The 22,976-nt window shown below is 33.7% G+C and overlaps 1 protein-coding gene across 1 annotated transcript in view; it reads left to right on the top strand.

Moving 5' to 3' along the window:
• Positions 1-19,596, top strand: part of LOC132706504 (uncharacterized) — a 96,552-nt gene extending 76,956 nt beyond the window's left edge. Inside the window, exons 5-7 of the mRNA XM_060677860.1 lie at positions 1,267-1,348; positions 13,142-13,287; positions 18,861-19,596. Coding sequence (XP_060533843.1) covers positions 1,267-1,348; positions 13,142-13,287; positions 18,861-19,052 — 420 coding nt within the window. The 3' untranslated portion in view covers positions 19,053-19,596. The remainder of the gene's footprint in view (positions 1-1,266; positions 1,349-13,141; positions 13,288-18,860) is intronic.
• Positions 19,597-22,976: the final 3,380 nt, after the last annotated feature.

The following is a 22,976-nucleotide window of genomic DNA, read 5'->3' as shown; positions in this document are numbered from 1 at the left end:
AACACCTTGTATATCCAGATCTGCTCACGCTTCAAGCGGAATATTCCAGTGACATTCGGAAATTATAAATAAATTTGTTTTATTTAAATGAGCAGGTGCTGACAGGAAAACGGACGACTCGAAACAATTGCAATCGATAACAGGCGCGCTCTCAATCAAACTAAACTTGTCCGGTACAGAAAACAGGAGACAAACAAAGCCCCGTGTTATGGGTTATGTTTCGTATATACATTCCTCACTGCGAAGAACTGACAACGGACAGGTGAGAACCTTCGCTAAAAGATGATTCGCGAACGGCTTTATTTGTTATCTGCTTGTTTCTAATCGAAGACATATTTATTAATAATATTTACAATTTTGTGTGAGAATGAGAAATGCTCCTTTCGATCCTGTGGCACGGTAAGGAGACCCCGTCTACGAACATTCAAATTGTGGGAATCCGTACGAAATATAATTTTCTTTGCAATAGAAAAGCAAGGCGTGAAGGTAATAACGACATCAATCGAGCAGTCTATGTATATATAAGCAATTTTTGAATTATTATTTGCCCTTTGCCATTAGTGTTTGTGTTACAGTCATTATTTGTTATGTCTAGACCACGGGTTGAAGAAAATTTTGACGAAGAAATGGAGAAGAGTAACGAACCAAAAAAAAAGTGTCGTTTAAATTTAAAATAATCTATTCTTTCAAATATGCCACCAGCCAGCGTAATATTTTATAATAATGCTAGTTATCAACTGCATTTTGGCGAAAATACGACCAACGATCAGCTACATAAAAGGGGTATTGCAAGAGTTTCTTAGTCAGCATGACCTTTGGTTTGAAGATACGTTTACAAAAAAACAAGCTCTTAGATTACACTGCTATTTGAATCCGAAGGAAATGATATTGACGACGATGATGAAATGATATAATTAAAACTCAATGTTTAAGAACTCAGTATTTAATAGCAATTGACAGAATGTGTTAATCATGTTCTTGAAGTGGAAAACATTCAGACTAAATTTCCTTACTACTGCGTTGGACCGGTTTGATTTATTGGTCTAAAAATACCTACGAGCAGATTAAAATATTAATAGCATTTATCGTCTAACGGATTATGCTTACCGTTAGGAGCTACCGTTACTATCTTTTAATTACATTCATTGAAGTGTCATTCGACATCAAGGAATAATGAGGTTAAATGACAACAAATATTCGAGTCATAATATTGGTTTAAACCACGAAACATGCACTTTCGTTTCTATCATGGTCGTTTTGTTTCAGCTTCCACCTCCTCCACAACTGCCTCTCGAAGACAAACGTGTCGCCCTCATGCATCATCAACAAGACTTCCCTAATGGCCGTGGTAACTTTTTAATTGCCTCCGAATTATCGGAGGAAAATTAGTTTCCCAACTTGCCTACCGAAATTTACTTGCCAGTGGGTGCTTGATTTATTGCCTAATCGAGTTGAACACCAAACCGCGCGACTAACAAAGTATTGCTCTTAGGGGTCTAAATTGTCTGAGAAAGTTTAACGCTTCAAATACGTCCGGCCGTTCCGTTATCAAACTAACATTGTATCATGCTCTCATATTTATCACACCTCTTTGTCTAGGTCGCGTTGATGCGTGTGGAAGAATTTAATTTTGGATACACCCCTCCCCCTCCTCCTCTCCCCATTCGAAAGAGTTTCGGTCATTCATGACCTTCTTCAGAATAATTAGTGTAAAACAAGTTCTTCACAAAACGAAAAAGGGGGTGGGGGGTAGAGCATAATCGTACCATTAAAACGTTTAAAAATACAGTGGGTTGTTGTCGCAAATGCATGTCGATATAAATTCTATAAAGTATACACACACAAATATGACAATAAAAAGTCAAAACACCATTAAAAACAAAGTCGACATTCTCCGTCGGGACCGACGGGACTTTTGCTTGTCATATTTGTCTGTGTATAATTTATAGAATTTATATAGACATGCATTTGTATTTTACAAGAGTGATAATAATATGTGACAACAACCCACTGTATTCTTAAACGTTTTAATGGTACGATGATGCTCTCCCCCTACCCTTTTTCCTTTTGTGGAGAACTTGTTTCACACTAATTATTCTGAAGAAGGTCATGAAACGTCAATAAACTGGCAACTTTTTGAGCACCTTTGTTATACACAGACCTAAAACCCAAGGATTAACATGCTAATATATACTTACATACTTGAAATATTTGTCTATTTTAGCAGAAAATGAAAACAAAATATCGGATATATTTTCATACAGGCAATACAGATATCCACAAAATACATTGATTTGGTTTTTGGGAGAACCAGACTCGTGCTCCGAGATTGATCACTTTTTTGTCGATTTTCCAGGAAAAAGTTTTTTTTTCCCAAACGAGGTGTGATTTCCGCAGAGATTTCTATCCAGGTTATTCGCTTCGATCAATTTGAACAACAGACAAATTTGGGAATAAACTGAATGAAATGATTTTTTTTCCTAGTAGTATAGGATGAGGTGTGATTCTACTATTACTATAGTTTCTCTGTAGGAAACAAATTTTCCGTTAGATCTTTGTTATTGTAGCCCTCCTAGCCAGTTAAAATTTATCGATGTAGCATGTTTTTGTCAGTATGAAATAAATTAATTAGTCAATTTTAAGTCGTAAATCTTTCGTTTCTACTAAAAATGACTGTAAATCCAGCCCAGCTAACATTTTTCACAGCTTAAGGTTTTATTATAAGATAAGGGATAATATAAAAATACTTTAACTTTAATAATAAAAAAAGGGTCCCTTTACTTTATCTATAAAACTTTTTGTGTTGGCTACTTTAGTTTTTTTTTTATAAAAGTGTTATAGCGTTTTTAAGAAGCTTTTTATAAAACATCATCTCACGGCTTACTCTTAATAAATATTCTACAGCTACTATGAAAGAATGAAAGAATGTTATAAAATTTAAAGCTACAAATAATGAGAACAGTTGAAATAAAAATACTGAGAAGTATACAGGATAAAATTCTATGCCTTAGAATACTGAAAGAAAAGTTCAGGCTACAATGCGGAATGCAGGATATACCGCAGGCTACTGTAATAATATTTAAAAATCTCCTGAATTTGTTCTGCTTTGGTCGTTTATAAATCAAACTTACTGACGCTGCGCTGTTGGCTTCTTCAGAACTTAACTGAAACTGGTTTCAGTTAAGTTCTTGGCGAAACGTCAGCAAGTTTAATTTATAAACAACCGATGCAGGACGAATCCATTAGATTTTTAAATAGTAAGAGAAACTATTATTTGACCTAGAGAGGTTTCGAGTTGGTATCTGCAGATTTTGACTGGAATTTTCTTGATATCGAGAATGAAAGAACTATTTGACACAGAAAATGTGATTTTACGTTGATAGGACCCATGTTAAAAAGAAAATAGTAAAAATCCATTGTAAACAAATGATACAGAAAAAGATGTGATCAATAGGGGCGGTGTTGTTTATAAAATCTGTATGTTGGCAAATGTAGAATAGCTTTTAGAGTATATTTAAGTAGGTTTTACAGCGGCAACGAAAAAATATTCCTTACTGTTCTAGGTCTCTTTTTTATGATTTATAAAAGCAACGAACGAGGAGTAAAATTTGATCACTGTGACATTTATAAGATTGTCCATTTAAGTGTAATTGATAATCTCCCAATTAATATAAAATGGGTAATCGGAACTCGACCGTTATAATTATAACTCACCAAAACTAAAGAAAACTATAACGACAACAAGCTTCCAAATCTCTTATTGAACAATTAACTGATTATATAAAAAATGTTTGATTAAATTATTCGTATTCTGTAGGTATATTATATTTATTTTTTTTATTTGGAAACGGTAAGTACTATAAATATAATGAAATGGACAAAAGTTTCTAAATGAAACAAAAAATAAAAAAATTATACCATTACATATCTTTTTTCTTAAATTTAGTAAACAAGAATGGGTGCTTTCTAATTTAATCCCCCTCATTTATTTAAAAAAATGATCTACAGAAAGTGTGTTTCCACATTTTTGTAACACGATATCTTGCTAATGGTTGACGTTTGATCCAACTGATATGAGATGAGATATTAGAAACTAGCCTTTATTTTAAACAAGGAATCACCCCTTTTTTCATTGCATCTATTTTGAAACATCCTCTATGTCATATTGTACTTCATATTGTACATTGCATTTTCACATTGAAGGTAAATTTAGTAGTTTTATCAAAACGCCGACACTGCAAATCTGAAAAGTTCTCCAAAATTGCAATTGACGACCAATAAAAATAAGATATAATCGAATTCAGGAAAGATGATGATTACTTTAGCAATGACACCAAGAGTATTCTTAAGGAATTTGCTGGTTTCGTCATTATGATGTAGTCGTCACCTTTACTGATTTTCGGTATATGTAATATTAATAAAAATGTTTCTTGAATAAATCACTAATAAATAAGTAACTTTCTCGGTGCTGTTAGCATTGACGCATTGAGGGCATTACTCTAGAGCAAAGCATTATATTTCAAATATTAACAATTAGAATCCGACGAAAGTGTTTATAAAAAGGTAAAATTGTCGATAGGGTAATTTTTTTTCTACAAAAAATTTTTAGTCTTGGGCAATATTTTCATTTTGTTCTATTCATCGATAATGTTTATATTTTATTTAAATTGCCTCTCGAATTTGTTCTATTTATTTATTTTACATGCGATTGCTTTAAGCACTTTGACATTTCCATTTATTCATTCTGATGCAAATGAAATTGAAAGAACAGCCCGAACTTCCGACGCCCTATTGATCTTCCAGCTGCAATTCCGCGTGGTAGTAAAACACAACGCGGTAGTTTATATCTTGGACCTTATATGTCGACTATATGTTTGAGCTAAATATTTGCTCTCCGAAGTAAATAAAGTCAATTTCATTGGCTCCACGTCCACGAGGAAAAGTGGAACGCGTCATAAAGTGTTATTTGCAGTTACGGTTCCTATCGGGCAAGTCGTTTGTCGAAACCGATTTCAAATACTTTTCGACGACATCGAGTAATGAGATTCGGGTTCTCAAAATCCGAATTCTTTTCGGAAAATATTGGTGAAATTGAAACAAACAAAACGGTGATAGCTCCCCGTTTGCTTGCTTACTGCTATACTGATCGTAGTATCTAAATGCTGAGGGTTTAAGCATTAAGCTTTAACATGGCTTACTATGAAATCGACTTCACCGCTACTTATTGTAACCAAAAAGGTGTCAAACCTATAGCTATCAGCGTAAAACTTTACTTTCTGTGTCAAATAGTTGTTGTTTGGAGCAGAAAAAATTACATACAATTATTATAATAATTATACGGTGTGGGTGACGTTTAACATAAGGCATTTTAAAATATTTTCTTCAATATAAAATTTTGTAGCTATTTGCTCGTACTGTAGACCAGTAAAAATGACATGGGCTTTGTTTGACTTATTTAACAGTTCTTTGCAGTTATTTATAGGCGCACTAAATTTTTAATGTGACCCGTTAACCTATTTAACAGTTCTTTGCAGTTAGTTATAGGTGCACTACATTTTTAATGTGATCCCATAAAGAAAAAGAAAAAAGATTGAGTTCAGGCGATCTAGTTAGTTAATTGCATAGGCCTCGTTTTCTAATATATCTTATCATAATTATCATCAAACAGATTATTTAATTCGTCACTAACGCGATTGGTGAATGAGCTGGGGCCCCATCCTATTGATACCAAACTTATACAGCCAAATTTAATGGTAAGTGCTTTTCAGAAATGCGAAAAATACACTTGATAATCATAACAAGGCAAAATGCTGGTGATTCCTTTCAATAACAATATTGGGATTTTCGATTGACCAATAGTGGTTATTCCTTCTAGCAAAAATTTAGATTGGACTTGCACCAGGAGCATTTACGACAATTCTATTTTTTGTTGAAAATCGATAGGTAACATTGCATGGATAAATAAAGATGTATTGAAAGAATTCTTTGTATGGATAAATACCTTACACCTAAATCCTTTGTACTGCGCATTTAACTTTGTGGGAAAGTAAAGCAAGTTCCAAGTAAAGCAAAAATTATTTTTATTCGTTTAGACTTTTTTGCTAACATTGGTAGCAAATGCGAATATTTTTCGCTAAATACACGACGCATTCTAGTCCGAATTTTATGGCAAACCCCAAAAAATCACCAATAAGTCATAGATATGAGCAAAAGTGTAATTATTTGCGTTGTTTCGTTACAGGCTACTAGACTAATTTCGTTCTATACGGTTATTCTCTGCATATTCAGGACAATAACCTTTATATCGAAAAAATGGTTCATGGCTACTACTCCCTCTTGAAAAATAACTAAATATACACTGATCTAGCGTCACTTTACCCGTGAGTTTCTGGTCCCACGAATCCGAACCCCTTCGGACATTTCCTGGATTTCACCGCATGGGTTTGGGAGCAATCGGATATTTTCGGAGATTTTACCGCGCGGTATGAAAAATGGGCCCAAAAACTAACGTAGAAAAGTATAATATGCACCACGTTTGATAAACTTTGTAAGTCAAGTTTATTTGGCACGAGCGGAGCGATTGTTTAATAAACGAAAACAATGCCGTTTACCGCACTTGTTGCATGATATATTATTTATTCAGAAATGGATTTCGAACTTATTAAAATCGAAAACTATATGGAAAAAATAGGGTGAAACAAAAGTCATGAATCAAACTTGTCAAAAAAGTAACCATTTTTTGGTACATTGCGTTAGCTTTAGGAAATGTTCAATGGCGTCTATAAACAGCTCCGTGGTCAAAGTTGTTTTTATATAAATCTTGCTTCTAAGTTATTTACCGATATTGAGCAATTTCGTTTTAAACTTAGTACTGCTCCATTTTTTACAGAAAATATCAAATATCTCAAGAACACCTTAGTTAAAAGTTGTTCAGAGTTTTATTTAGAATTTAAAATAAGAAAGCTGGTATCCACGACTATATAATATTTGAAAATATTTTTAAAAAGTGCAATAGCTGCTTATACTAAAATTAGTACGTTTAATAGGCCATCCACGTGAATCACCCTGTATTGTGTAAGGAGATACTCCCATTCCATAATTCCGTCACCTAGAAATTTTAGTTTGATATTTTATAATTATTTTTTCATATTATATTTTCATGATTTTATTTTTAGTTTGTAGATCATTTATTGTTTTTTATATTAATTATTTTATGAAGTCGGCGTCACACCCTGTAGCAAAATTGATTTATTGCATTTTTTAATTTCTGCTGCCCGCTGCTTTTTCAAAAAGTAATTAAAGAAAAACATCTACAAACAAAACAAAAAATGGATCTACAAACTAATAACGAAACTATAAAAATCGAATTCAAAATAAAAAAGTTATAACACATCCAACGCTAAGTGAAAAATTAAAATTTGAGCGGCGACTGAGTAAGCCCGTGGGTATTTTTTTCCAATAAAAATAGGATTTTAATTAAATACGGAATACGCCTTAATTTTCTAACGGGAACTGGCACCATTATTTCTCAACTGAACACCAGCTTCATTAACTGTGACTCGGCTGCGAAACGACGCGATAAATAATCTACTATGATTTCGTTGCGCTTTCCTCGTCTTTCAAGAATCTCTCCGATTTCGCAGTGCTTGGTGTTTCCACGTTGATTTGACTTATGGTGAGCTGGAAGCGCTCAGTTAATCGTTTTCAAACAAATTAGTTTTCCAAAACGTTAACTATTCCGGGGCATTGGACTCTAATTTTCATCCATGTTATATAGTTTCTTCATTGACTAAAAAAATAATTTTGAATAAAATTCGTATGATTTTACTGGGACACTCGTCAGAAGAAGGTATGGTGCCTTCACAGATAAATGGGCTTGGCTTCTGGAATGCAATCAAACTAACCAAAACTACATGTGCCCGTCGTAGAGAAGCGTAGAGAAGCACTTGGCAGTAAATGAGCAATGTAAACAGATGTTGTGGAGGGTTGGGGTGCTGGAAGAAATTTATAATACTGGCATAGAAGAGTTATAATGTCAGACTAAATAAAGATTAAACTCCGCACTCATTCATGAAACCCGTCAATGTAGAGTGGGTAGAACTTGTTGGAAAATTGCTGATAAACCAAGGTTGGAAAAATTAGAACTCAGTTTTTTGCACACCTGACAGTTGTGACGAAGACCACCGCAAAACACAATGATCAATAACACAAGATAAACGAACTTCAAAATGTCAGTTGACTATACCGCGGCGACAACAATTTTTAAGCAGAAGAGCTTTCAAGAGTAGCTGCTTATACTCACTTTGTACTTCTGAAGCAACCGTTTATTATCATGCAGTTGCCTCGGTTAAGAAATAACATGCCATCTGATAGTTTTGCATAACATAATTTTCAATTTGCTTTTAATTCTCTACAAGAAAGCGAAAAGATATGGTACCTTATGTAAGTTGTTGGTCATATTAAAAATGATCCTAATAATTAATATAATAATAACGAAAACTACAACTTCATACCCGTTTGCCAGGGTGTAGAAATATTTTTCAAAGAAACTCCACAGGCTACTATAATACTATTAACAAATATTATGAATTCCTCCTTCAATGGGTTTTACCAGTGGAACTTGCTGACGTTTCGCCAGTCATCGTGTGCGCTTATTCAGAGTTTAACTGAAACTGGTTTTCATTTCACTGTCAACCTGCTTATTAGCTCTTTGAGGGAAGCGGAATTAAATCAGGGACATGAACATTGACTCGGATGATTGATACTCATATTGGTGCACGGTACAAATCTGAGTCGCGCTGAAGATTGTTTGGTTCTTTAGAAATTCCTCTACCTATAAATTAGAAACATATTCCATATCCATATCGATTCTTAGATATTCTTACAAAGATAAAATTAGACATAATATTGGTTCATTCCGTTTACAGAAAACCTGCGCACTTCGATCGATACCTTAATCGGTTATCAACTATCTTGTTTACAGAGCTGTAAAACTATCTCATCCCGAATCGTTGATCCAGAGAATTACAATAGAGAAATAACTGCTCCTTTCTCAAATAATTTCACCACAACTCCCAAAGAAAATGAATCCTAAAGTAACCAACACTTGCCGCTATTGTTCTTCCTTATATTCAAAACATTACTGATCACATATCAAAAGTTCTTAAGAAATATAATGTTAGATTTGTGAAAACATCTTTCAACGTTTTCTATGCATCAAAGATAAAATTCCGTTTGAGACAATAGCAGTTTACAGCATTCAGAAGCAAAAATATCAATTAGGTTGCAACACATGAAAGGGCCAAAATAAAATTACTAAAAATACCAAAGAAAAATACGAGAATCCATAGAAATCTGTAAAGAACCAAACAATCTTCACCGCGAATCAGGTCTTTACCTTTCGCAATATGTGAATGAGATATTGTGCCTCCTTTAGCTCCGCCCCTTCAAATGGTAGAAGAAAATGTTTATGATAGACTTTACAACGTCCATACCTTGCCACATTGAAAATTATTATAACAAATTAAATAATAAATATAAACGAAGATTTCTTCATTTTATTGCAGTAGACTGATTTGTTGATCTGTTTGTTAAAATTAATTACAAAATATGCAATTTTAAACTTTCAGTCAGTGGTGCTTAAGAATGGGCCAATTTTTTAAAGATGACAGATTTTTTTACTGATTTAATTTCACGGTAACATTTTCGTTAGCCGACTTAGAAATTCCATTACGTTAGAGGAGCTCTTAGACGTCACTCTTCGCCCCATTAGAGCGCACCTTCGATCGCAGATTTAATTAAATCATTTAGCGAGGCAAGACACCATTACCGAATGTAATTGAATTTATCCGGAGTTTCAATGAATCTGCGATACAACATTAAACCGAAGATTATTTCCTAGTCGTCGATTCTATCGTTTCCACGAAAGATCCTTTGAATTCGGCATAAGTACTTGCGGTCCTTTCGATTCGAACAAATCCTACGAGATTGCGCCGGGACCCTTCTCTTTCGCAAGTCTCTGCTTGACCATCGATACCGTTCGACATTGAAAAAGAAATTATGTTTAACTTTTGGGATATGCTTTCTTGTATTTGCATGACTTGAATGAAATATGATGGACATTTTTTAAAATTTCATAAATAAGTAAAAATATTTACAATGTTTGATTTGCATCCCTAAAATTCTACAATATATTTACATTACATTACATTACAGATTACATTATTATATTGTGTGTATTCTGTGATTTGTATTTTTTTTTGGAATAATAATAATAATAATAATAGATATTATAATATTGTTAACTGGAATAAAAATATAGGTTTATTTAAAATAATATATTTTCATATTAAAAAATGTAATAATCAGGATTTTCCAGAAAAAAAACTTTAATTCGTTTCTTAAAAAATATGTAATAAATAGAATAAAAAGTAAAAAATAATCGTCTTTAAAAGTGAATGAATATTAAATATTTCTTTTATCTAGTAATTTAAAATGGCGACCTTATAATCAATCCATGAACCTCTCAAAGACAACAGCAATAAAAGTCCGAAAGTGATCAGCAATGCCCATCGCGCGTCCACTCTCGAAGAAACTATAAAAAATAGGGGCAGATGACGAAACTCGAGTTGGTTCATTAATATATTGCTTTAACTTATGAGTGCTTATTGAACATTCTAACCTTTCGAAACAATTGCTAATAAAATTTAAAATACTCGCGAATATCAAATGTAGAGTAAAAAATCGATAAGGTATCCTCTAATAAGTTAGAGAACTGCTTCAAATTTATTTATTATATATTATTTATTTAAAAAAAATATTTATTATTATTTATTTCAAAAAATGCACCGATATGAGTTTTGGTTATCGTTGTTGTTTTTGTTTGGTTTGGGAACAATCGGATGTTTTCGGAGATATTTCCCACGCCTTGAATTTTGACGAATGTCAATTCTGACGGTCATATCAGTATTCGTGTTGTTTCCCGAAAATGTACCCAAAAACTAACGGTCGTAGAAAAAGTATAGTATGCACCGCATTAGGTAAACTTTTTAAGTTACTTGTTTATTAACAAGAAAAAGATTTGTTCGATTCAATAAAACCACAGCCGAGCGTAAACAAAATGGACGCCTCTAAAACGAATCTATTTAACAACATATTCCGGTCCCCTCCAGTCCTTTTACCCCAAACACCGCCAGGTTTCTCGGCATCGGTAACACGCTTAGGACCGAAATCTATTTAAGGACTCTCCCGAGGGCAAGAGAATAGAAATTGTTGAGGATGAGATGAAATCTCCTGCTCGTGGATGCTTTTATCTCTTTTGTGACATTTTTGCGAGTACTTCATTGCCGAATGCGAAAAGCTAGTGCTTTCGACGAACCAGTTTCGCCCAGTTTAATATGCTCTCGAACATCAGTTGATAGCCGCCATAAGAATTCTCGCGATAAAGTTTCACTCTAGGCGCAAGTGATTTGATTCTTCAGCCTGTATTCCACAGTAAGAACGTCGTCACTAAAGCAAATTATTTGTAACAATCAAAGCGGAGCTCAATTGAAAATATTTAAAGCCGCATTTATGACGTAAGATATTGCTCAACGCTTAATTAAAATTTAAATTATTCAATTAAGGTCGTATTATATATATATATATATATATATATATATATATATATATATATATATATATATATATATATATATATATATATATATATATATATATATATATATATATATATATATAGGGTATTTCTTACCGTCTCTTACAAAAGGTAGGTGGAAAATTCTCACTCGATTTTAAGATGGAAAAGTGCAAACATTTTTTTCGGAATGTTGCTTCGTTTTCGAAATACGGGGCGCCGAAAAAATTGAATTAATTTTTTTTTATTATTAATTAGTGATATTACAGTTATATTTGGCACATATAATAAACTTCTCAATTAGTTCTCCGACGGAGATAATCAAAGTTTCTCAATAATTGATCAAAACAATATTGCTCTACCTTAACTGAAGAGACATCAGCAACATGATTCCTTGATCTAAAACCGCTATAGATACGACAAAAATGGAAAAAACGTAATTTTCTTAAAATTATTTTTTACATTAGATAAGATCAAAATATTATTTTCTCAACACCCTGTATTTCGCAAACAAGCCGACCTTTTGCGAGCTTAGATAACAACCTGTATATAAGCAAATTTGTTACAGCTCTGTGGGTCGTCTCTCGCATCTTCCTTGTTTTATTAATTCGTCTGGATGTCCTCCGCTTATTCTTCTATATGGTGTTTGCCAAATTAAAATCTTTTTTGGATAACTTTCGTCTGCGTCTCTCAATTTCTTCTGATTTCATCGTTTTTACATTCATTCTTGGTGTTATTTTGTTCTTTGTTAAAAAGTGGCTAATTTAACTATTCATCATATTAAAAATTTGAATTCAATTCAAGCCGTTATCGGAAACTTAAAAACCGACTTCATATGTTTTAGATAACATATCTATTTATTATGGATTATATTGATATATTGCCACAAAGCATAATTTTCTAATTTAATGAACTTAACTTTAATTTACCCTAATTTTGTGATCGTGTTCAAACCGATGGTCGTAATTTTGAAACACCCATACTATAATTATATTATAAGAATATTAGAATTTATTCTGTTCAGAGAGTCCATAAAATAAATGGTAACATTTAAGAATGAGGCGAGATACAAAAACAACTCAAGTAATGATAAAAGTAAATAATAAAAATTGCAAAAAAGACAGCGGTGGGACGTTAAAAGACCTTCTGGGATGGCACTGTGGCACAATTAGCCCGTTATTAATCACGTTGCCAAATTTCAACAAAATCGGGTAAAAAATATTTTACATATTCTAAAAAAGTCAGTTTTTTAATATTAAACATCACGGATCCTATCTATCTATCGTTAGAATTCATAATAAATAAAACTATGCAGCTACAGAATACATAGGAATGAAAGTGGAAGTATTCACGCAAAGGTGTCTATCCAATTTATCCTAAATTCCAGCAGAGAAGAGGGCGCATAGTTACAAACATTTAATCATATTTTGGGATATATATACGGAATGCTTTGCTCTTACATGGTTCGGAATTTGAATTTTTTAAAACACCGTCTCACAATTTTAGCGGCGATGGTTCCGAATGGAGTTTGCAATGGCAATTGTCCTTCGGAGGATGCGCAACCTAAAGCTGTTTCACGAGCCACTAATAACCACATCAACAAACCAAGAAAAGAGGCAGCTACTAAAAGAAATTACGACAACGATCACACGGTAAGCATCGACTACGCCACAGGGCTATAGCTATTTTTTTTTATTAAAAAAAAAATACTTGATGATATTAAAACAAATTATTTTATTTTATTTATTATTTTTTGCGTCTACTTAAAACGTTTTAAACAATATAGATGTAGGTGTACCGGGTGTCCTAGTAAGGGCAACGAAGTGAGTAAGTCGGTGGAGAGAAAATGCTGGAAACCAGTTTTTAAAATAGCCACCTGAACCCCTATTCGTGACACTAAGAGAAGGCTCCTATACAAAAATGAATGACGTGAGTATTTTGAACTGCAACAAGTTGACTTTTTACTAGGTAAAACCGAGAGAAACAACGAACCTCTAAAAGTTAATTCTGCAATCCTACCTACATAATTGTTCTGATTACTTATCCGGATGGTTTGGATAAATCTATACGGGTCTGGGGAACTTTAAATATCGCACAATTTGCAACTTTTACTTAAAATTAGTTCTACCAATGGGTTTTTCCTTCTGTATAATACCTAAAGTACACCGGCCTGGAAAACCTAAACTTTTTCCTGTCCTAAATTCGAAGACTGTGTATTTATATAATGGCCCTGTGCTACAATATTACGGGTGACGGTTTTTAGGGCAGATAACTCCTTGAAAACTAGCAATACCGTGTCAATATGCCCAAAGATGCAAGGTAATTTCTGAGGTTTCTGGTGACATTTTGACCACAATGCATATTACTCTTTTCTCGGAAGCATAAGAGCTGTGGAACTTCGTTTGAGAGCGTTTCTCTCAAAACTTATGTGATTTTTCCAAGTTAACTCTTTTAGCATAATTGAAACGCACTCGTTTAGGGCTTGTGTTCGGATTTATACTATTTTTACAATTGAATGGCTGATTGGAAGAATGATAACATTCCGGTGAAGCCTGATTCTGGGAAATCGAAAAAAACAGTTTATCTGCGAAACCGTTAATTTCACAAAGATGGTTATCATTGACCAATTGTACACATTGACAAAGTACATTTGATGTATCTTTTTTCCACTCAAAGTGCAAAAATTTAGGTAAAAAAAAATGAGGGCGTTAATGAAGAACTGATTTATTTAAGCAACCAACATTGTAAGAAATATTATTTATATGCTTCTTAGTCTTCTGGGTCACTGGTTTCTCTATTTGTAGTGGGAGTGGCCAGAATTTCATTATAGAAGGTCCTGTATTCTTCGTCTCAACACCTTTGACAATCTTTTTAAAGTATTGAGGCCACCAGCCTTTGAAATCAAATATGTCGGTATTTGTTAGCCGTTTTACTTGAAACTTGAGATTTTTCTTCATGGAAGACGTAATGATATCGTTGTATTGTTCTGGAGAGTAAATTCGGTCAAACTATCTTAAAGAGCGCTTGATAACAGAAAAGTTTCTATGGCAATGCAAAAAACTATGACCTCGAATTGTAAAATATTGATAGATAACTTCAAATCTGCCATTCATGGTCAGGGCAGTAAACAACCTGGTTAGAGTATGGTTGCGGTTTTGCCCAGCGCACGCATCACTAAAAACATGAAGGGTTCTGACTTCTTCATGAATATGTTGGGTGATAAATTCCAAAATGGTAGTACTGACTTCATTAGGGCCTCGCTGAGCATCTCTCTCTGTATGTCGCCATGACTGTGAACGTTAAAAACATAATACCAAAGTTTTCACAGATACAAAATTTCTTGAACTGGCATTAATGGAAGGGGAAGATTTCTCATATAATCAAACACTATGGCTCTAACGTCAGGTCTCCTTGATTTCTTGAAGTTTTTTGTAAAATTTGGATGCTCGTCTTTTATGAATCATAAGCTCTGCAACAGCGCACCTCTTTGCTGTTTCATTAAGAGTAGTCGACTTTATTTTTGCATTCAAGTCTTCACAAGTCGAGCAAATGTCGACTTGAGGCCTACCAAACCGGTACCCGTAGTTTTCCTGAAAATGTCTCAAATAATATTCATACTTGACGTAAATTTTCAAATCAGGATTTTCATTAGTGAAGAGCTCATACATCTTAGTGATGTTCAAACTTGGATCTAAGTAGGTAATTAACTTAGAAGAATAATGAGACTCTTTTTTTGGAAATGATTTGACATGGTCATCAATTTTGGCAACAATTGCGCCATCAAGTTTATTTGCACGATTTGCATGCCTTCCTCTCATGTCAAATGGTGAAGTTTCAGTTCCACGGAGCTTGGTTAAACGTTGTACGACTTTATTCGAGAGACCATGCAAACTCATGTACGCACTGCGGCAAATTTCAACCCTGCACGCACCTTTCATAGCAAAATATTTGAAAGTAGAATAATTTTGTCTACACTCTGCTGTTGCAGGACGATGTCTGGCAACATCGTATCTTTGTATTAGTCGCATACGATATGCTTCTTTTTCATTTTTTGACCGTCCGTTATAAACAATTTCAATTACTGAATGTTTTTCTTCAATAGTAAAATCTGCCATACATTTTTTACGGCACGTGCAACCCTGCCCGGTTATATTAGCATTAACTAGTTTACCTTTATGTGTAACAAACTGTGCTCCTGGTTGTCTAGCTAATTTTTCCCTTTCTTTTAGGTGAATCTTTTTGTTCAACTTTCGCCTTTTCCCTTCACGTTATCTATCCCTTGAGCTTCGTTCAGGCTTCCCGGATTTTGCGTAACTAGCGCGATCGGCAAAAAAGTTGTTAAAGCTTTCAGCTCATTGATCGGTCCTGTTTTCTTCATTCTTTTTTTACATTTCGAATATTGTTTTTTATTATTTTAAAGGTTTATTATTGTGTGTCCTTTTTTTCGTTTCTTAGTATTAATTTATTTTTTTTTAACTCGCTATGTCTATCTTACGCGAGCCGCCTCGATTAAAAAACTAAATAGATCGCGCAGTTCCCTACTTATCCACCTATTTTTTATATTCGACTGGGCATCACCTAGGCTTTTTCCAGGAATAGAGTATGATTTCTGTAAATATTTTTATAAAGCCTTCAGGTCGTGTGTTTAAACATGATCCCAACACTTCTAAATGTGATTCCAATCAATTTAACATATTTCTTGAATACATGTGTTTACTTTATTTTTAATAAAGTATCTGTGTACCTTGATAGAAACCTGTTCAGAAGCCTTTTGTATTTCGAAATTTAAACGTATTATCTGGACAGTATGATCAGATAAAAAAGTTTCAAAAATCTTGCTTTCCTAAACATAACAGAAATCGCGAAAAATGTTGTCGATGTATCTAGCAGATATTTTTGCAGTTCTTGTGGGTGTAAATATGGTTTGTTTTACTTTATATTTGGCCACTATTAACAAGATCAGTTAACAAGAAACTTATCTGAGCGAATTTTAATTTTTGGACATATACGAAGAAAGTTGCCTAGTAATTTATAAAACGTTCAAACAAACAACAAAACAACAACGAAAACCTAGGGTACATAGGAAACGAAAGAACGAAACCCGGCTTGCGCAACTTTGACAGCAATAAAAGGAAAAATGTTTGAAAGCTTCAAAACAATCGCATTCTGAGCGGATAATCTCAACTTCAGAGACTACACAATACAAAGAGAAAAGATCTCAAAAACCATTAATATCAATTTCAGATGGCCTAGTCAATAATTCTGTTCAGGTCATCTCGATTATGGGACATTTTCCTACTCAATCGCAATAGAAGCTCTAGACAGCTTATGGTAAGACTGAAGTCAACTTATCACACTCTTCTAGCAAGTGAGGAACTCTTGAAAGCTGTCAATTCATCATCTTTAGAACAAGTCCTTTTCAGACGGATGTTTTTCCAAATTTGCTCAAAGTTGTTGCTATGATTCCATAATTTTCAAACGCGGAAATCAAACTAATTTCGAAAATTGTCCTCCATTCTCCATGCTTAGTGTTTCTTCTAAAGTTCTGGAAATAATCATGCACAATCGAATTACGTCTTTTGCAAACAAATACGAAATTATACCGAATTCGCAGTACGCTTTTGAGGGCTTTAACGTCAACAGAGCTAATTATTGTGGACTTGATTAACTACATGTTGACAAAAATTGGTCATTGGTGAGTTTCTTGATTTCCAGTGCAGAAGCAAAATATGATGATATGATATCATTATCATGACGAAATGAACAGCTGATATTTCGAGCAATTTTTTTTAAGAGTCGCTAATTTCCAATGTACATAACAATAACAATGACAAAAATTTATGAATAACGCTTCCTATTATTCCTGTAAATTTAATTAGGCAATGACCTGATAGAAAAAGCCGAAATTCAAGATTGGTTGCTCGAATAAATAACATTTTCTTTGACGACTCCTGCTTGAAATGAAAGCTGCTGGAATTTGCCCACATATACAGAAATGGTAGTATGATAAATATGAAATTAAAGAAGTAGCTGCGAAATATGGGATAAATGTTTTGCGTTTTTCACCGTATCACTGTGTGCTTAATCTCATCAGGATGGTTTGGGATCAAGTAAAGCGATATGTGGCAATGACTCCATTTCAATACGCATTTCAAAATGTTACTGAACAAAATTGGAGTAATTATCTTCAACATGTCATAGAAAAAACTGAAAAGGAAATGTGGTCCGCTGAGAATCTTCAACAACGTGGATGAACTTATTATTATGAGAGCGACATTGAGTTATCCGATCTCGACCAAGAATAAAAAAATTACTGATGACTCCTAAAAATAAGGCAAAGTAAAAATGTTGAAATAAAATTCGGACCCGACCGGCGAAATTTGTTTGAGACCAAACTTGATTGTTGCCTGACACCAGCGGCGCTACGACTGGCAACGGTGCGCTCCATAAGACTCCAAACTGTATTCTTAGTGTGATTTAGAGTATAGTAATATTGAAGAACTTGTATTAAAAGTTTTTTCATATATTGTGGCGTAAACGTAACTAAATGGATCAATTGCACTAGTTATTTTGTCAAACGCGCTGAGAACCTGCTGAGTGTGCAAGACTCGCAACATATAACGATGGTAAGGATGCGCAGCGGTCAGTCAGTTGAAAATATTTATGTTGTAATCTTGTAAACTTGTAATTCGAATATAAAGCAATTTTTAAAAAAATCGGTCTTCACTTTTTACTACTCACACATTGCCTAGAGTATTTTATTTTGGCGAGAAAGCAGCTCGGCAGAAATAATTTCCATAAAACACGCATTTTAAGACTTATTTTCAATCTTCAGTCTCAAGAAGATTCCTGCCATTTTCATTTTGAAAAATTTATTGTATGTCAAAACAAAATAAAAAATTCACTGTGTGTTCCGAACATATCGCTACACAAAATAATTTTGCAACCAAACCACCAAAGCATAAAACTGCACACAGCACTTTCCGAAAAGTGTCTTTTATACTCGTGTATCACCTTGTGTAATCGTCTTCCCAATGAAGTAAAACAAACAAAAACTGTGAAACAGAGGCAAAATTAAGGAGATACTTGAAAGAAACTATATTATTGTGTGGCAAAATACATAATAAGTAAATTAATTCTTTTTCCTCGTTCAATGTCTCAATGTCTTCTATAAGTGAGTTGTCAAACCGTTTCTTCAACGATAGTAACGAACGTGTACTTTCAGGTGATAGAAGGAGTCGTGATCGACTGGGGTCACGGCTGGGGTTGGAGTCAAGAAGTGGCCACTCACACCTCTTACATACCCGACACTACCACAACGATCAGTTCGACGGTATTCTGTCACAGCGCCGAAGATTACAATATGGGCGGCTACGACGATATCGATTGGAGTGCTTTCGGCGATTTTTGTTTTTAAGACCAATTCGTAAACGCACAAGCTACAACGGTGACGAGGATTGACGTTTCCTAAAAAGAGCCGAATTTTGAAAACTATATTTTTCCCGGATATTTTTTAACATCAATTTACAAAAAAGTAGGGTAGCGTGTCGTGTGTCGAGAGCGTGAAAAATATTCTCTCTCATGACAAATAGATCCAAACGTTATATTTTTTTAACAGTTGAGCGATATTTATTTCAATTAAGGGTCGACAATGGTCGGCGGGATAATTTATATGCAATGGTGAACCAATTTCGATCGTAACAATTTTATATATACGTTATTAAGCTTAAAAAGGCACCAGTGGGCTAAACTTCGATTCTAGCATATAAAAAATAGCATTTCAAAAATACTTTATATCAACAACGTTTATTAACGTGAACGTGAAATTTATATATGTATAGGATTATCATTTATATTTCGCCACCCACCTACAGCAGTAACTACAGGTGAAAAATTGATATCGCCCATTATACAGGATGTCTCAAAATAAGTTATTACAAAAAACTTTTCTTTTTAATGGAACACCATAAATATACATGTTTTGTTTAAGGTCGTATTGGCTGTATTACCAATTGTTTTTCAGTTAATGTTACTATTTTAATTTTATCTCATTTTCACCTGAATTTTGTTATTATGTATTTTTATTCACTTAAGCTTGCAGTTCGCAACACACAATAGCTTGTCAAAAACTAATAAACTGGAATGTGAAAGTCAATTGAGAATAGAATGAAATATATCACTATATGTAGTGAGAGCGAGAACTATATACTTACACATAAAATTTATCATCAATTGCTAAAATCAAAAATACAAAAGAGAACTACCACCACCTTACTGAATGAAAAACTAACTAAGTGGAAAATGTTAAATAAATATAAATTTGATTTTTCTATTAAGCTATCGAACTTTCGCAAGAATTGATATTTATTTTTTGCTATGTGTAAAACAATTCTTTGACAACGCAATGTTGTTTATTGGACGCTATTACATTTGATACGTAATAATTGCGTATTATTAAAAATTACCCTCTGTGCATCATGTCGCACTGTGCGTAAATCTCTTAATTTAGCACACAAAATTTTAATGGTTCAGTTTTATCCACATTTAATGAAATATTTTCAAATGATTTGATAATTCGAAGGAATTTGTATATTTCTGTATAAAAACTTTTTATTTCAAATGAAAAGTAATACACTTCTTTAAAAAAAATAAATGACATATAACGTCTATGTGATAGATATAAGAGATAAAAATAATTTAATATTCTCTTATTAAAACTAATCGCAACTGTAATTTAAAGTCCTAACTAATGGCCAAATTATATTATTATTATATTGGCATAGTGATGGCTTTACTGCAGATCTCCTTTATTAAAAAAGCTAGCGTGTTGCGGCTTTCGTGACCAAAAGCAACTTTTTCACGAAATCAAAATGTCATAGCTCTTTTGGATTTTGGGTGATCCAAGACAGTCATGACACTGTACATTGCAGTCCTGAAACTGAGTTTACATTTGCTACTTTGAAACTCAGACGAGTTTTTAGTGGTCGGTAGAGGTTAGTTTACCTAAAACGGTATATGTAATCGAAGTAAATATAGTACATCTTTTTACATAGAAATCATTTTTCTATTATAATTTTGCAAAAAAAAAACAGTACCATCAGGAAATATATGACATTAAATAGTCAGATTTTATGGTGTAATGCGAAACCCCTGCATACAAGTTTTCATGTCGATATCTCAAACAACCGGAGCTATAAAGAATAAATAATTGCGCTGTATCTCTCTGATGAGCGACATTTTACTATGGCATATTTGGCTCAATATCATTGTTTTTGTGGGTTTAATGTTTTTGGTGTATTCAGATAATTAATACATGGATTGGATATTGGCATTTTAAAAAGTTAAACTTGAAACCCTGTATATTGAATACAAAGTGTTCCAATGGGAAGAGAAGAACAAGTATTGTTGGTCACTTATTAACCATACCCGTTCAATACACATAAAATAATTCTATGCACGAATAACGAATGAATAAATAAACTTAATGCCAGACTCGGAATTCCTTGGTATATCGGTTTAGGTTCCCTAAGGAACCGCCGTCTAAAAAGGGAAACTTTGCCGATTAGCTAAGATTGTCCGTTAGTCTGCTTTTCCTGTCAAGCTCTTGAAGAGCGCTACACATTGAGCACACATTGATTTCTTTATGAATGTTGAAAAGGAACTACAATAGGGCTTTAGGCGAAATTCATCATAAAACAAATAAAATAAAAATCTATCGCAACGGATATCTACTAAACATGATAAGTCATTTTGATTGGAAGGGTTAGAAAGTTTGCTATTCCTTCTTCTTACAGTGGTTAGAGTGGTAAAGGAGGGACGCGTAACAAAGCAGTTTATGAATTTCCTTACGGAGATACTGCCATGGACATATCTTGGTTTCTAAGCCATATGTATGAAGCATCTAGCAACATTAAATATTATCGCCATGTTTAATTGCCAAATTATTTTTAACATACGCTGGCTCCCAAAATCGATGATGGATTATTTGACAAGTGAAATTACTCAGTCGAAATCAGCCACAGAATTTTTTGTTTATCAAAATGAACAATATCTTTAGAAGTCTTGGACATTGACAGAAGAGACACATTCGAGATATCTGGAATATCTGGGTTACATCATGCGCAATGAATATCGACAGAGTCTGCAGCTCATCTTGCAGGGTGCGGTGCTAGGAAAAGAGGTTCTAGACAGAGCAGAATCTAATGGTGTCACAACTGGAGAAAGTGGTTCTCTCTCACTATCACTAGACTTTTCCGATCAGCACTTAACAAGGTCAGACCAGTCATGCTAGTTGCAGACATTCGCAATGAATAGGAACTTTAAGCATAAGAAGCTCATGCTGCAAAATACTTCCTTAAGTCAAAACGTCAGCATTTGAGCAGAGTTCCTCATATTATCTACAACTTTTTGACCTTTATCATACAAAAACGAGCGTAGTTGTTTTACACCATCTTGACCAAATCCTACATGATGTTTAAGCACAATGCTTTAATAAAAACTAGCTATTTCATTCATCTATTATCGTTACCTATACAACAATCAAAACATACACGCCTGCTTTATAGATTATATCAAGGTCATTGTGAGAGTGAGACCTACGTAAAGAAACTTTAGAAAAGAGAACGAAACTGATACTGCGACCAAAAAGGTGCAACACGAGTAAAATTGAACGGATAACAAATAGTCTTTATTCTGTATTATATACTAAATACGACCAGGACAGAGACACAACAATAAATAATCTACATTAATTAATTCATAAAATGGTCACTGTAAGTGAAGAATATAGAATGTCTTTGAACATAAGCAAAACAAAAAACATAGCAAAAAAAAACCGCAAAGGATAATGTATGTAAAGAACCAACCTATTTAAAAAGTAAGAGATTACAAACACCTAGACACAATCATTATTGAAAACAATGACAGCTACCAAGAAATACGAATCCGAATTGAGAGAGCGAGGAACACATTTACAAGGACAAAGGAGCTTTTGTTTTGCCGAGATCTAAACCTTTACCTGACAACACGACTGATGCGATGTCATGTTCTGTCTGTATTATATTATGAAATAGAAGTCTGGATACTGAAGGTAGCCGATTTGACAAGACGTGGACATGATAAGACGTGGATGTGTCGGAGAATTTTGAGGATTTCATGTGTAGGAAAATTAACCAACATGGAAGTGATGGGACGCATTCTTAAGAAGACAGAAGTTATAGCAACGATTAAGAGAAGAAAAGTCACGTTAAGAGGTGAGAAAAATATCGAGTTCTACATATCATTATGCGAAGAGATTTTTAGGAAGTAGAAGAAACTCATGGCAGAGGATCCTTAGAGAGTG

The sequence above is a fragment of the Cylas formicarius genome, unplaced genomic scaffold, assembly GCF_029955315.1.
Source record: "Cylas formicarius isolate icCylForm1 unplaced genomic scaffold, icCylForm1.1 PGA_scaffold_10__41_contigs__length_53128322, whole genome shotgun sequence".
Classification (NCBI taxonomy): Eukaryota; Metazoa; Arthropoda; class Insecta; order Coleoptera; family Brentidae; genus Cylas; species Cylas formicarius.
This window is presented reverse-complemented; position numbering and strand designations above follow the sequence as displayed.